Genomic DNA, 17,620 nt, shown 5'->3' with positions numbered 1-17,620 from the left:
TATTTAGGTATATATTTAGGAATAAGAGGAAGTGAATACACACTATTCTATTTAGGTATATATTTGGGAATAAGAGGAAGTGAATACACACTATTCTATTTAGGTATATATTTGGGAATAAGAGGAAGTGAATACACACTATTCTATTTAGGTATATATTTGGAAATAAGAGTAAGTGAATACACACTATTCTATTTAGGTATATATTTGGGAATAAGAGGAAGTGAATACACACTATTCTATTTAGGTATATATTTGGGAATAAGAGGAAGTGAATACACACTATTCTATTTAGGTATATATTTAGAAATAAGAGGAAGTGAATACACACTATTCTATTTAGGTATATATTTGGGAATAAGAGGAAGTGAATACACACTATTCTATTTAGATATATATTTAGGAATAAGAGGAAGTGAATACACACTATTCTATTTAGGTATATATTTGGGAATAAGAGGAAGGCATGGAAATATATTTGGATTCTCATTGTTTTTGGCTCCAATATAAGCGCAGGTAAACCTATAAATATCCGCTGGATTAGAACCAGTTCTCAGTCATTCGAAAAAAATAATCGTATTACAGACAATTTTCCACAAATATTAAAATAAAAATTAGTAACAGTTTTGTTTGACCAGGGCTAAGGGATCGTTATTTTATATTTATTTTATATTTATTAGAGAAGTTGAAAATCTGATGTAAGATCCAAGTAATAATAAATATATTTAATAGATCTAGATGGACAAACTTTCGCCATAATCCGTCAAACTTAAAAAGGAATTTTAAAGCAGACGAAACCTTTTTTTTATTTATAGCTATATACGATTAATTTCTAAATACTAGCGACAAAAATTTTTAACTAAATATATTCCCGAAAGCTAACTTTATCCCATGAATTTCAACTATTCATAACTGACTTATTACATATGTTTTGTTATATGCTTTACATTTAAAATATAAAAAAATAAACAATATAATTTAGCACCATCAAAGCTATATCCTAAGATATTCATATGTGACTCTTTAAAGTAATATGGCCGGATTGCTGATTTAGAGATTATGTATCTAGATTATATCTTTTTTTCTGTTAGATTACTTCATTTTAACACTGCAAAAAAATTATTTTGTCTCTAATATTGAAATTATACTTTATCAAAGACAGTCTTATTATAAAAAGTAGTAAGGTTTTTTTGTTTTTCTGTTAAGTTCTTTCTATCTTTGAACCGATTTTTTTCTCCATTTCAGAGAAGCTATGCGTAGAACGTTGGATGGTTTGAGGATATTTATTTATAATTTAATTTATTTGAGAAATATGTGGAAATTTTAGGTGGTGCCTATAAGCATACTAAAGGATAGTTAGCTTTTGTAATTTAACAATATAGCCTCAAACCTGACAAGGACCAATACATTTCTAGACTTATTAGTTTAGTTAAAGGTTTTCGAGATCTTACGTTACCATGTGACCATCTAGCTACCTAATATAATATAGTATTTCAAGAAAGTTTGCTTATGTAATTCTGGATTTTTCCTTCTTATTATTTTTATAATTTGTATGCAGTAAACATTTAATATCTAATTATACATTTCTTCTATTTATAATGTATATACAGGATGTACTGAATTTTAGTTTCCAAAAGTGTACCTAGCTTCCTATCTCAATATTTACTACTAGCTAAAAAAGCTTCAAACTTCCAAAAAAATCTAAATTTGAAAATTAAAATTTTGAATGTATCATATATCGCTTTAAATATATAAATAACATTATATCGCTTTTCCCTTTGACCGGAATAGCTGAAAATAGCGTTTGCAATAATCGGGTTATCTGCTGTACAACTTTGGAAATTAGGGAAGAAATAGGCAATCCTTTTTCAGCACATCATATACAGAGGTGGACTATGTCTTCCGTTAAAGCTATTTGCTTATTATTTGCAAAAGACATATTACCAAAGAGTAGCTTTTTACGTTAGTTTGATGTTAAGAGTTAAAGTTTTTGCTATGGCTGAAAATGCCCAACAGATTTTTAAAAAGAGAAGATTTTCAATGATTGTGTTAAGTATGTCCTTAATTAAGGCATGCTAGAATTGTCCTCTCAATTTCAAACTTTGGATGATGATCCCTGTAACAATAGGGTACGATTTAGAAAACGTAGCCACAATGTAATCGTTACCAAAAAGTTTGAACGTCTTTTTTAAACATGCTGATTTATCTGTTTTTTTTTATGATTTTTGGAACTATGATACCTAGGACACCAAGCTTTTTAAAAGTCCTAAAAATGTGAGTTATCCTGCTTATTAAGTTATGACACTCTACATGTGTCAATGTTCGAATGTTCTACCGTTCGATTTAATGATGTAAAATGATTTAACGGAAATAATTATTCACCAACTAATACAGAAACGAAGTGTACCCCACAAATTATGGATCACTACCCCCCCCCCCCTTTTTGCCGCCTTTTTCAGGAAGGGAGAGGACTTGGGCTGTTTATTACACTCGTCCCCATAATTTTATTAGTTGGCTTAACAACTTTTGGGACTTTTATTGAAGTTTTAATTGGTCGGTTCATAAAATGTCCAGACGTTTCAACCAACAATCGAAATCTACAATATGAATAATTTTGTGTATCATCATTGGGGATGTACATCAATGTATCGGCCATTGCCTTATCTCTTTAGAACCCTGAATGTTTCATAATGATTATTATGATATATGCTTAATTAATCTGTCGTCAATGTATGTATAATATACGTGGATATTATGACAGGAGAAAAATTGTCGTCAATTTAGGTTGCAATATCCCCTCGCATTTAGTGGTCTGGTCGTTTATCCAGTAGGAGGGGGAGAGGTTGGGGTTAAGGAGGAGGATGGGGGACGTTATTTTAGCCTGTTACAGAGATCACTTTATTATAGAATATGAAAATCTGGTGTAAGAAGGTCCAAGTAATAATAAATCCATTGACCCGTCATAGTATTCAGATGAAAATATAGAAAGGTATCTAAAGGGATAAGATATGTAAATGGCCGAAAAATTGATGTACATGTCCAATGATGATACACAAAATTATATATTCTGTAGATTACAATTATAAGTTGAAATATTTGGACACCCAACTTAATGAACCATCTAATCAAAATTGAATAAAGGTCCCCAAAGTTGTTGAGCCAACGAATCAAAAAACGTTAGAATAAAACTTTGGGGACAAGTGTAATAAACAGCCCAATGTCCCCTCTCTCCCTCAGAATTAATAGGGAATAACAGCCAAAAAATTATTTTTATTGAATTAAAAAGCTTTGACGTCAAATTAGAATAAAGGGTCATCTCAAAAAACGCCTATCTCAGAAAACGCCTATCTCAAAAAACGCCCATCTCAGAAAACGCCTATCTAAAAAAACGCCCATCTCAGAAAACGCCTATCTCAAAAAACGCCTTTTTCATAAAATGCCTACTACATTTTTAAAATTATCTTTTCTTGCCCATGTCAGTTTACTCAAGTTTAACTCTAAAATTAGCACAGAGTGTAATTGAATAATAGAGATAATCTAGAGATATACTCTCTAAATCAGCCAATAGGAGAACAGTGGAGGTACCTTTCAGACATGTCATTAGTTAAAACATTTTAAAAATTTGGTATATAGGGCATAATTTGTTCATTTCATTCACATTAAATTGGCGCAAATCTTAGGATATAGCTTTTGTTAAATAAAATTTTTTCCCGCGTATAATGTGAAGCATATAACAAAACATATAATAAATTAGTAATGAATAGTTGAATTACTTAGGATAAAAAATAGCTATGCAATGATCATATCGTCGAAATATTTCGTCCCAGTATCTCGCATAATATAACAAAAAAGATGTTTTTAAGCATGACAAAAAATGGGGTCAGATGGACAATCTAGGTATATTATGTATAACGGGCGTAAGGAATACTAGTTGTAGAATATCTTCGCTCCTAAACAGAGATCTTAAGGGATAAGACAATGGCCGATATAATGATGAACATGCTCAATGATGATACACAAAATTACCTTATGTTATTACAATAAGTGGTTGACACGTTTGGAAAGTCACCTTTATGATACAACCAATCAAAATTCAATAAAAGTCCCCAAAGTTGTATAGTGAAGGAATAAGAAAACGTTATTATAAAACTTTGAGGACTAGTGTAATAAAAAGCCTAATGTCCCCTCTCTCCCTGACTCCTAGACTTGGTAGATAATAAATGTGTCACCATTCTATATTCAACAATATTTTATTTTCATCAAATATTGAAAGGTTGATGGAGCATGTCTAAAATATGAAGAAAGCCTGTCCGATGCTGTGAGTATTGGTGCAAAAAATATGACGTAACAAAAAAAATTAGCCAATGAGAGTCCACTATAAATTTTACCATTGGTCAATAACGGCCTCTCATTGGCTAATTTTTTTTGTTACGTCATATTTTTTGCACCAATACTCACAGCATCAGCCTGTCCTATTGTAGTGATATGAATATATGTAAATTATAAATAGTGGTTGAAACGATTGAACACTTACCTTAATGAATCAACCAATCAAAACTCACTAAAGTCCCCAAAGTTGTTTCATGATGGAATAAGAAAATATTATTATAAAACTTTGAGAACTAGTGTAACAGCTCATTGTCCCCTTTCTTTCTGGTATTATTGACTTCTAAAGGAAACCTAACTGCTTAAACCGTAAGCACCATGGCTAAACACGTAGCGCATTCGCTCGTCGTCGGGAAGATGATGATTTCCCAACACTGCGTCATAACCAAAGACAATAAATATAATTTCTACTGCAGTTTTGATATTTATAGTTAGAGTATTAGACATGCCTTGGCCCAAAGCAGTTGCAAGTCAATGCACAGATAAAAGTCGTGCAATCAAAGAGTTGGTTGTCTGTAGAAAATGATTATGTATGATTCCTACTGCTGCTATGTCAGATGCGTGACATTAAAAGTTTGATTAGATGGGGGGGATGTCTTGGCCCAAAACAGGTAAAAATCATAACCATTAACAGTTAAGACCTCCAGGCAAAGGTCGTGCATTCCGCCATCTAGAGGTTATCCAGGTTAAACCGTGATTTATAAAAGTGCTTCTATTCGTTTTGGTATGATCCATTTTAACCTATTATTATTATTTTTTTTAGGATTTTTCATCTTTTATGCTACCTCAGACTTCAACAGAAGGTAAACAAACATTTCCAGTATGGCTTCGAAACGGATTAATATCCGCTGGATCAGAATCAGTTTTCAGCCATACTGAAAAATCATGTATAGCATCGTTTTATTTTCAATTATCCACGAATAATATAATAAAAATTACAAAATTGATACCAGTTTTTTTAGTCCGGGCCTTACAAAACTGTGATCAGTCGAACAAACCCCCCCCTCCCTTTAAATGTTGAAAAAAATCCTTAAATAAAAATCATCAATTTTTTTTAATGTTTTACATATATTGTAACATTCAAAAATCCTCCAATGAAAATATTTAATAATATTAATGCTAATAATTCTATTGCTCCGTATAATAAAAATATTAATATTTATCTTTTATTGTTCTATCTAATGCGTTGATAAAGTCAAACTGTATGTTAATTAATATAAAACAATTATTATTAGGGAGGGAAGGGTCATAGGGCTGTTTATTACCCCGTATTAGTTGACTTAACAACTTTAGGGACTTTCACTGTATTTTCATTGATTGGTTAAGTAATTTTGTGTATGATCATTTGGGATGTATATAAATTTTTGCCATTGTCTTATCTCTTTACATCCTGGTTATTATATTCTTATTTTCTAATTATTAATTAATATCATTTTTTAAATTTTACAACTTGCTAAAAATTAAATTTTTAAATTAAAAATTTTATAACCTTTAGGTACTTATTTATAATTAATCCATCTTAAATCCTAAATTTATGACTACTGCGTTTTCATTTTCTATACATTATAATATCAGTTTGTTTATATAAGGGAATTATTTAGATTTTTGTAATAGTTCTTTGAAAATCAATTTAGGATTAAGCCAGGGGTGTATATTTTCTTACCAAGTGAAATTTATTTTCCTGTATTGCTTCAAATCCAATCAATTTCCGGTCGATTTGAACTGGTTCTTAGCCATACTGAAAAATTATGTATAGCATCGCATTATAGTTTTCTATGACATCTCGGGGCTTAAAAAACTGGTTTTAATGTTATAATTATATATTTTAATATACGCAGAAAGCTGATTTTAATACGATATTCAAAATTTATAAATATATCCTAATTAGGGAAAGTATACCAGGGAGGAATGGGGCATTTTGCTGTTTTTTACACTAGTCCCCAAGGATTTATATAACTTTTTCTTATTTGTTGGCATAACAACTTTGGAGACTTTTACTTAATTTTGATTATTTGGTTCATTAAGCTGAGTGTCCAAACATTACAACCACCAATTGTAATCTGCAGCAGGGGTAATTTTGTGCATCATAATTGGAGAGGTACATCAATTTCTCAGCCCTGATTCCTGAAAGTATACATTCCTGGATTTAACTCAATGGATTTATATTTTCAAATAATTTATGGTTTCATATATTGTTAGTCGTAGTAAACAAAAAAGTAATCTTACTTTATATTCATCAGAAGGTGTAATCAATACAGATAGATTCATACACACACCCAATGATGATGATCAAAATTACCCCTACTGTTAGTTGGAAAGTTTGAATACTTCTAGCTTGGAACCAACCAATCAAATTTTAAAAAAAGATAGAAAGTACCCAAAGTTTGAAATTAACTTAAATCATGAATCTTTGAATAACTGTATAGTTTAAATTCCAAGTTCGCTGCCTCCCTGGCTTTTAGTAAACAATCTTTTTACAGGCAAAAATTGTATTTAGCAAAAACTGCTATGACTATGATAGAATGCTTGGATCAGTGAAAGAAAACAAAGTAGCAGCCCGCGGGTTTTGTCATATTTTCACAGTTATTTTCCTCCTTTTTCTAGACCCTGCAGGGGGATATAACCCTGCGGGACTGTTTCTAAACCCTGCTTGGGAAATTATTAACATTTACCTAACCTGACCTAAAATAACTTATCAAAAGTTACTTTTTTTTTCAATGATCCGAATGTTTTGTTAAGCACATTAGAAACAGCAATTCAGTCGACTACAGTTCCTTTATCACAAGTATTCTTTTCAGCAGTTACTATATGACATACAAGGAATGCCGCAACAATACAACTATTTCGCGGCATTTTTGCTTAAAATAAAACGACGACATTGTATTTCGGATTTATCATATTATGTTATATATTTGTTTAGCACGGTCGTAACAACAATCCAGTCAACGACAGTTCCTCTGTCACAAGTGTTCTTTCCAGCAGTTACTATATGTAATATCAACCAGGTAACTTTTAATCCTTAACGGTCGTCGGGGGTTTTAACGCCCCCCCCCCCCACTGTTTTTTTCTTTCTCATTTTCTGTGTGTGAAAGACAGAGGGCTATCACTGATTCACTTTTTTAATATGGGTATGACAAATAACTTAGAGTTGGATTTTTTTAATGTCTCAATCCTGGCGGGCACAGGATGCCAGCCAACCTGGCAGGGTCATCCAAATAAAGAGCAAAAAGTCACTAGTGTTCTTTCCAGCTGTTACTATAATTAATATTAATCTGGTAACTTTGTTAATATGTTACCAAATCACACGCCTCTGAGGGCGAAGTCATATTTTAAATGTTTTAAAAGACAAACTTTTAGGTTGGCGCGTTTAGTAGTTTTTTTTTTAAATTAGGTTGGGTTATATTGAGTACAGGGTATCTAGCCCCACAGGGTTGACAGCGCAGGTATAGGCTTCATGGCCTCCGCAGGGTTTTAAGCGTAACTAAAAAACTAACCATCCCTATAGAATAATAAAATTTTTCAAAAATATGAGGGGGGGGGGGTTCTGTGATTGCCAGCTACGCTTTGAAGCATCATACAAAAAAACATATCTTAAAGTTAAGAATATACATATTTAAAGATTAACTTTTTAATAAAAACTAACAATTCTAAGAAAAAAAGTTTGTGATGATACGTGTTATAAATTGGTCAAATAAAAGGCACAAGTGGTAATAATAAATCGTCATAGAGAAATTTTTAGCAAAAACGTAAATTCAATTGTTTATGTCAGATATTAATATTATGTATTTTTTATTAAATAACATAAATTCTTAGAACAAAAATATAGAAGAAGCAGTTTCCCTTCAATGCCAAATCGAGCACAGACCCCAACCCCCTTTATTTCAGATAAATTGAAAATATGGGGGGGGGGGGGGTCTGTACTTCCAGAGCATTTTGAGGGGAATGCACTGATATAATCGTTCTTGTTAATTTTTCAGGTGCGCAAATCTTTCTTCACAGATTTGGGGATAAATAATGATTTGGAGGTAAGTATTAATTTTTACAATATGGATTCGAAACCGATTGATATCCGCTGGATTAGATCCGGTGCTCCACCGTACTGGAAAATCATGTATATTATCGTTTTATAGACAATTTTCCATAAATATTAAAATAGAAATTATAAATAAATACCAGTTTTGTTAGTCCGGGCCTTCGGCCCCCTCGGGACTAACAAAACTGGTGGCAAACTATTAATTTTTCAATTTATATCCGCGGAAAGCTGTCTTTAATACGATGCAATAAATAAATATTACTTTCTGCACAATCCTCCGAGTCTCATTGATCATGGGGTCAGGTTATAGACCCTTCCCTACCCCCCTCCACATTTAAATAAACTTATAAAATTTTGTATTTCCATTCATTTTTAGTAGCGAAGCTACTCTATAATTCACTTTGTCCGTCCGTCCGTCAGTCAGTCCGTCAGTCAGTCCGTCAGTCCGTAACGCTATGGGGGAAACGGGATTTACTCAGCTCCTATAAAAGATAGAATGCTGAAATTTTTTGACAACATTCCCATTATTAAGGAGCACAATTGACCATAAAACATCATTTGCGGTCGGACCGATTTTTAGCAGGTTTTAGGCTATTTTTATATTTTTCACATTTTTCTCCATATCTTCAGTGTTTATGGTCCGATTTTCAAAATTTTTTCAGTTACAATATCAAAATTAAATTTCCTGTCGTTTAAAGAAACAATCATGAAGGCCAGACTGCCTTTTAGCAGGCTTTAGGCTATTTTTATATTTTTCACATTTTTCTCCATATCTTCAGTGTATGGTCCGATTTTCAAAATTTTTTCAGTTATAGATATCAAAATTAAATTTCCCGTCTTTAAAAAAGGACAACCATGACGGCCAGACTGCCTTTTCAGCAGGTTTTAGGCTGTTTTTTTTTATATTTTTAACATTTTTCTCCATATCTTCAGTGTTTATAGTCCGATTTTCAAATTTTTTTCAGTTGAAGATATCAAAATTAAATTTCCCATCTTTAAAGGAAATAACCATGACGGCAAGACTGCCTTTTTGGCAGGTTTTAGGCTATTTATAAATATATTTAACACTTTTTTCCATATCTTCAGTGTATATGGTCCGATTTTCCAAATTTTTAAAGTTTTTAAGGATTTAAAAATTAATTTTTTTGTCGTCTTAAGAAAACAACCATGGCGGCCAGACTGCCTTTTATCAGGTTTTTGGCTATTTTTATATGTTTTACATATTTCCCAAGATCTTTGTTTATTTTGATCCAATTTTCAAACTTTTATGGGATATCAGTATCAAAATAATTTTTCCCATTGTTATGAGCATCTTTAATATAATTTACTTTGACCATCGTCATCATACAAAATAAAACAAGGTTTCATATTTATTTTATCCAATAAATCTATTCTTGATTTTAGTAAAAACCTTTTAAATCTACCTGTACGTATTCCCATCTACGATTTTTTGTGCTTCGCTACTTATGGATGTTGTAATCCTTGTTTAGATTATTAATTGTAATGATTTTAAAAAATTACTGGATTCTTTACTAAAGTTTGTACTTTGTATATTTTTAGTAGCGAAGCTACTCAATAATTCACTATATATGTCTGCCCGTCAGTCCGTCCGGATAGTGAACTCTTTTTCTTAATTTAGACTTGCTAGAACTGTCTTATCGATTTCAAACGTTGCATGATGGTTGCTAAATCATTAGGCACGTACGTCTATTTAAAGCCAGTTGATTTTTAACATTTTTACAACAATTTTTCATGTGTTGAAATTATCGTATTCATCTGATTTTCAAACGCAGAAGTCCCAAACGTCGGAGTGGACAAACGCAGGAGTGGACACTTAACCTAACCTAACCTATTTTAAACCATATTTTAGGTTTTTTAAATGCCTAACCCCTGCGGGGGGCTTATTTGTATATTCATAGCTTAACCTAACCTAACCTGTATAGAAATACCTACTTATGATAATATTTTAACACTCCTGCGTTTGTCCTGGAACCTTATAATCAAGTCCTATAAATGTATGTTTATATACTGCTTATTCAGTTCCGACATTCTATCTACAAGTGTTAATGTTCGTTTTTGCTACCATTTTAGAGCTAGGCTTTTATGGATGTTGTCATCCTTGTTTTCAGAGTATAAATGATTGGCAAACTTTAGAATTTAAGTTGAAAAATTGTAAAGAATTATAATCTAGAATTTTTAAAAGTAATAATTCGTCATTCCCTCCCTAGAAATATGAATTATATATTTTTTCTTTTAAACCAGGGACCTAAAGTGATAAGACAATTGCCGATAAATTTATGTACATCCCCAATGATGATAAAATTATTAAAATTTTGTAGTTTACAATTAGTGGTTGAAACGTTTGGCCACTTAACTTAATGAACCAACCAATCAAAATTTGATATGTAGTTAATCCAACAAATAAGAAAATGTTATTATAAAACTTTGAGTACTAATGTATTAAACAGCTCAATATCCCCTTTCTCCCTGCCTTTAGTGAGTTACATATTAAAAAAAAACACCTCATATCTATAATACAAAGTAGAACGATGTTTGTCTGTCTGTTTGTTTGTTTGTAGCGAAGGATCTCGCTAACCGCTGAACCGATTGGGTTCTCCTTTACAGGGCAGCTTCTCATAGGTCCCGAAAAGGTTTATAACTATTTTCTTGGGGGGTGGGGCACCCCCAACCCTCTTAAAAAATTAAAAAATACCCCCACACGCCAAAATTTTTTTTTTCTTTTTAAAACTAAAAAAAATAGTGGGGTGGAATACCCCCCCCCCCCAACAAAAAAAATTTCGAAAATTTGGTTCGATCAAACCTCTTAGGGCCCAAGTTTATAAGAAACCTTTAATAAAGTCCGGGAGGGAAGGGACATTTGTCTGTTAATAACAGAGGTTCCCAAAGCTTTAAAGCAACGTTATCTTATACTGTAGCTTAAAAACTGGTTACAAATTCTAGATAAATCAGGTTTCAAGACAATTAAACATCTAAGAACAAATTAATTACCCATTGTCCTATCCCTGAGTAATAATGCATTTTATCTTTTTATGTTGTGTACAGACTGATGTATTGGTTGATAAACATTATACCTAGACAGAGATGAACTAAAAATTAATTTCCGAATGTTTACACAGTTTCCTCGGTGTTTCCTCATCCTATCTCAATATTTACTTCTAGCTAAAAAAGCTTTAAACTTCCAAACTTGCAAAATTTTGAACGTATAAACGATTTATACATTCGAAACTTTAATTTTCAAACTTTTTTTTTTAAGTTTGAAGCTTTTTTAGCTAGTAGTAAATATTGGGATGAGGAAACACCGAAGAAACTGTGTACACATTCGGAAATTAAATTTCAGTTCTTCTAGACATACCTACTAATCATTAGAGGACCAAAGAAATTGGTCATGTTTGAGCTTAGAAACAAGATACAACAAAGATAATGATCATGTGGTAGACAGACAGACTGTCGTTTCCCAAGCTGCAAGCCAAGTTTAGATATGATATCTCCTCACAAAGATCCCTCAGACAAAAGCCCATTGTTTATCATCGGTGGATTAAAACGGTCAACTTGCCGGCAGATAAAGGGGGTAGGGGTTCCCACTCCCCCCTTCTCTCCCTCACCTGGACAGAGCTTCCCCATCATCTCCATCCCCTTTTGATTGCCTACCCAATATCTATAATTTTGTGTATATAAACTGTAATTCTGTTATATAACTTTAGTTCTGAATAAACCTTCAATCTGTAAACACTTGAAGTATCTTGTTGGATAGAATCACTAGGCTAGGGGCTCTTTCGCCAGACTTCACCATTTAGGGGTTGAAATGCTTCACCCCTATTATAATCAATTGAGAATTACTCCAAAACAAAGTACTATACCTAAATTATTCATATATTAAAGTAAAACAATAGAGGGGGAAGGGGTTAAATAACTATATGTCCCCACTCCGTGGACCAAATACCGACTTTCAATTTGGTCTTTGAATGTCAGCCAATAGCGTTGGGAATATTTACAAAAGACCATAAAGAAAATTGCTATTAGACAAAAAAGGTCCCTAACAATGGCCCCAAGTAGTTGTCTGGGTTTATCATCTAGATTTATAGATTTATTATTCATAGAACTGTTATCTCAAAAATAGGGCCCAAAAGTTTAAGAGCTGTGACAAAACAATAAGGCCTTGCTTTAAGTATTAGTATAAGGTCTTGAAAATTTCCAGATTTTGCCTAATTTTCTGGATAAAAGCACTTTTAGGGTGGCATAGTGCTAATTTTTCATGGAGGGAGGGGACATTGGACTGTAAATTGCACTGGTCCTTAAGTTTTATACCCTTGTTACTTTGTTATGGAATAAAAAATGCCCAAAAATATTAAATTTTTAAAATAGCAGTGTTCAAACTATCATATTATATAAAGTAGTAAGCTTTTTTTTGTGATGTAGCAAAGGAATTCGCTAACCGCCGATCTGATATGGTTCTCCTTTACAATGGCGCTTCTTATAGGTCCTGAGATGGTTCTAGGCTATTTTTCTTCAATATCCCTTTAAATATAGAGCCATTAGATGCTAGTGGCGCAGCCGCTAGTTAAATAAATCATTTTAATCTACAGAAGGGTTAATGTTAATGTTACAGAAGGGTTAATCTTGTTTATCATCATTGGGGATGTTTAAATGTTCATTGTTTTATTCCCCATGTGCTTTCAGTGTTTTTTTTATGAACCTGACCAAATCCCTTGGACCCCCCCCCCCTCCCTAGTATGTAACTAATAGTCATGATATCATGCACAATTAATTCCTATATTTTCTTAATCAATAGCATAACTGCTCTATTGCAATGAAATGCCCGACTGGCAGACCGTCTTCTGCATAGAAGGATAATTTCTTCCTTGTATAATACCTCTAGTTTATGCATTTGAAAGTCTGAATGGGCTAAAATTATATAACACGTGATTTTATTGATAATTTTCTCTAAAGTTTTACATTTCAAGCCGAATTCGAATGTAAAAGGTTGATTTCCCTAAGGCTTACAGGCGGCTAATGAGCCTTACCTAAAATGTATTCCTTTTAAAAAATGTTTTCAATGGTGTTCTACATACGGACATAATTTTCCTTGTTTTTATTACACAAATTGAAATATTTACTAAAGTTTAATAATCTCTCTCGTATTCATTCGAATCCGGTGGATAGGAACCAGTTCTTCGGCACCTCGGGGCTAAAAAAAACTAGTTTTAATCTTATAGTTGTACATTCTATATCCGCGGAAAGCGGTTTATAATACGTTGAAATAAATAACTATACTTTCATCAAAGTTTTTTTTCATTTTTCATTTGATAACTACTTCTTTCCTATTAATAATTTTTTAAATATCTTTTTTTTGTAGGTTATTAATCTGTTATATGAACATTTCTACAATGGAAGTGACCGACAGTTGACAGAGAAGTAAGTATATTTTATGGAAGCCTACATTTTAGGATTGGCGCGAAGCGTTGTTATTTAAAAAAAAAATATTTTAGTGCTTTCCCTCAAATGCCATAGTGATCATAGAAAACTTCCTTAGTTTAAATTGAAAATTATGGGAGGGTAGTTTAACCATTGCCTAACCACTGCGGGCGGGGGGGATAAACCCTGCTAGGACAATCCCTGCGGTGTCTTAACCCTGTGGGGCTATTTGTAACCAATATGACCTAATCCGACATAAAGTAAAAACAAACATATATAATTTCAATTAATTTCAAAATAATATAGGGAGGGGGTAGGGGATCCTTTTTATTTAATTACGCCACGTCCCATTAAAAAAATAGAGTATAGTCCCTTTCGTAACATCATACCTTATAGGGAGATTCTTCGTATATTTCACAGTAGCTTTTCTCCTATTTCTAGCCCCTGCGGAGGCTCTAACCCTGCGGGGCCAAATACCTGACCCTGTGGGGTAATCACCTAACCCAATATAACCTAACCTAACCTAAAATAACCTATAAAAAGCCATTTTATTTGACAAGAAATCTAATTTTAGATGAAGTAAATACATAGATAATGCATATTTATTAGAAATGACAATCTTACAATTCATAGTCTGACCAATGGGGGGTGGGGGTGTGGGAGTTGGGGGCAAACAAATGATGGGAATTTTCACTTGGGAATAGAAGCATTTGGATTTTTATGCATAAATTTGTCATACGAGTATTTTTATATACGAAGCTTTGCTATATTCAGGGTAAGCCTTTTTATTAATGTTAGAATTGCCTCATCGATTTCAAACTTAACATTATGATTTCTGTAAAAGTTGGTTACAATTTAGATAGCGTAGCAACACGTTAATATTTATCAGAAAATCTGTTTTTTTAAATAATGATTTCCTATAACAATGCTTTAAGTGAAGCATTTCTATATTCAAGCCCTTCTAATGTAAGTGTGCCCTTTAGCTGTATCGTGTATTTAAGTATTTGGAAAGAATTTTTGTAAAATGTTGAATATGAAATCATTTGCTAATTGTTCATGTTCCTTTTCTAATTTGTTATGCTTCGATTCTATGCAGGGATAATTCTATGTATGATACTAGCGGCTACGCCCCTAGAGGCCTGTAGTGGCACTTTGAATGTTTTTTTTTATTTAAAATATCTAATTACAGAAATAATTGGTTTATGTTTCGTTGGAGTCTCTTTTTCGTGAGGGGTAATGTTTTTCTAGGGGCGATTTCTCCTGATAGGGTGGTGGTACCCTCCCCCAAAATAGTTATAAACCTTCCCGGGACTTATGAGAAGCTACCCTTTTAAGGAGAACCCGATCGGTTCAGCGGTAAGCGAGATCCTTCGCTACAAACAAACAGACAAACAGACAGACAGACAGACATCGTTCTACTTTGTATTATAGACTAGCGGCTACGCCCCTAAAAACCTCTAGGGTCCTTTAGGAGGGGGATTTAAATTCTAAAACCCATATTTTTTATTTTAGTTTTTTTCAAGGGGGGGATAATTTTTTTCTAGGGGCGATTTCTCTTGGGAGGGTGGTGGTACCCTCCCCCAAAATAGCTATCAACCTTCCCGGGATCTATGAGAAGCTACCCTGTTAAGGAGAACCCGATCTGTTCATCAGTTAGTGAGATTCTTCGGTACAGACAAAAAAAAAGCTTACTACTTTATATTATAGGATTATCCTTGTTCATAAATACAACTAGAATACTCTCTTAGACAATAAAAACTAAATTTTTTGTACTTAAATTTTATTATTTTCTCAGTGCATATTTGTTTTTTTTCATTTTTGTCTCATAAAGAAATATATGTATTTTTTAATGGATGTTTTTTTTATATATATTATAGATTTTTCTTAATTAATTTTTATCAGAAAATTTAAATAATTTCAAAATGTTGATTGGAATCTTAAGAATTTCTGTTGTAATGATTTAATTCATCTCATTTCTATTTAAGTAGCTGCACAAAGTGTCAGCCTTGTGACATCATAAAAATGAGGGATTATCTATCTCTTTTTTAGGGGTTTTCTTTCCTTCTTCTACTCTCATCTCCCTCATTTTTATGACGTCACATGGCGGATTTTTGAGACACTTCGTCCAGCTACTTTTTAAAAAATTTTTAATGATTAACAATGGATGAATCCAAATCTTAGACAATAACATGATATACATACCAAATAATGATAAACAAAATTCCGTTTCTGTACACTGTTAAAAATAATTTTTTTTTTTAGCATCAGATGATACTCTATATTCTTCACATTAATGTATAGTATCAATCCGTATGTAGTAGGAAAAAAACCTCATTACGATACAAGGAAGTTTTCAATGCTGTATTAAGTATTAGGTAATGTTCTGTGAAGTAACACGTAGTACTAAATAATGTATTTGTCTGTATAGTATTGTCTAATACGCTCTTGGGAATATAATTCAATACGGTAGAAGTAATTTTTCATTGCCCTCCTTCGCAATTGTTGTTACCCTCTATCATAATTTTTGATACTTTGTAGGGAATGAAACTGTTTTACTTTGTATGAAAGATCAGTTTATAATATATGATTATTATATGTACATATACATTTTGTTATATCAACAAACATACCAAGCAGAGCCATAAAACATTAATTTAAATGTAAATTTAGTAAAAAAATGACTTTAAAGATGTTTAGGACTAAACATTATCCTTAAAAATAAAAACTATGGTCAGTCATAATTACAAAAAACAAAACTATAAATCTGAGCATAAATAGTAACATTTCATCTTTGTCTAAAACGACCAAGCATTGAAACACTTCCATGAGAGGTGTGCACGAATGGTGCCTGTTTCAATTATTCTTTACAGTACAGATTCGTACCCTAGAACGAATAAATAGTTACTATTTTAATAAACCATTCTCTTGCGTATTGTCTGATACGCTACAGCGTATGAAATAGTACTAAATCAAGAAACATTTCTACAGCGTATTTTCCGATACCCTACAACGTATAAAATATTACTATTTTTATAAACTTTTCTACAGCGTGTTCTATAGTACCCTAGAGCGTATCAATCGATACTAAAAAAATGTATGGGTTCTGTATAGTAATAATTATTGTGTTATATAGTATTACATAGTGTTATATGTTAATTATATAGTTGTAGGGTACTTATGGGTCCAATACTCTCCAGAGTATCAATTGATACTAAATAAAAAAATTATTTTTAACAGTTTATATTAGAATTATTGGTCGAAAAGTTTCATCATCATTTATCTCTTCTTTTCAGAGCATAGGCCACGCACAATGGTTCTCCATTTATCTTTGAATTGGGCCTCAGTAGGGGCATCACTGAAAGAAGACAGATTCTTTTCTTTCAGTTCATCCAGGAATTCCCTTCTCCAGGTTGTTTTTGGTCTACCTGGTTTCCTCTTTCCGGTGAAGGGGTTGATTGGTTAAATCATTATGGCCTTTCATTAGAGTGTGCCCCAACCAGGGGCGTCCAAGCTTTTTTTTTTGGGGGGGGTAAAAAATTTTAGGGGGGAGGGTAATTCGTGTTTGGGGGGGTAAAATGGCGCGCGAAGCGCGCCGAAATTTTTTTTTACCCCCCCCAAAATTTTTACCCCGGGGGTAAAATTTGATTGGGGGGGGTAATTACCCCCCCTAAAGTCTGTTGGGGGGGGTAAATACTCCCCCCAAATCTGTTGGGAGGGGTAATTACCCCCCCCAAACTAATTTACCCCAGGGGTAAAATTTTTGGGGGG

General features: G+C 32.7%; 1 protein-coding gene across 1 annotated transcript in view; it reads left to right on the top strand.

Moving 5' to 3' along the window:
* The window catches only part of LOC145319663 (epithelial sodium channel subunit alpha-like), a 55,104-nt gene that overhangs the window by 4,779 nt on the left and 32,705 nt on the right, over positions 1 to 17,620 (top strand). Inside the window, exons 2-6 of the mRNA XM_080161944.1 lie at positions 440 to 516; positions 5,150 to 5,189; positions 7,307 to 7,391; positions 8,364 to 8,411; positions 13,794 to 13,852. Coding sequence (XP_080018070.1) covers positions 440 to 516; positions 5,150 to 5,189; positions 7,307 to 7,391; positions 8,364 to 8,411; positions 13,794 to 13,852 — 309 coding nt within the window. The remainder of the gene's footprint in view (positions 1 to 439; positions 517 to 5,149; positions 5,190 to 7,306; positions 7,392 to 8,363; positions 8,412 to 13,793; positions 13,853 to 17,620) is intronic.

This window comes from Acartia tonsa, chromosome 5 (genome assembly GCF_053477335.1).
Source record: "Acartia tonsa isolate MP-2025a chromosome 5, ASM5347733v1, whole genome shotgun sequence".
Lineage (NCBI taxonomy): Eukaryota > Metazoa > Arthropoda > Copepoda > Calanoida > Acartiidae > Acartia > Acartia tonsa.
This window is presented reverse-complemented; position numbering and strand designations above follow the sequence as displayed.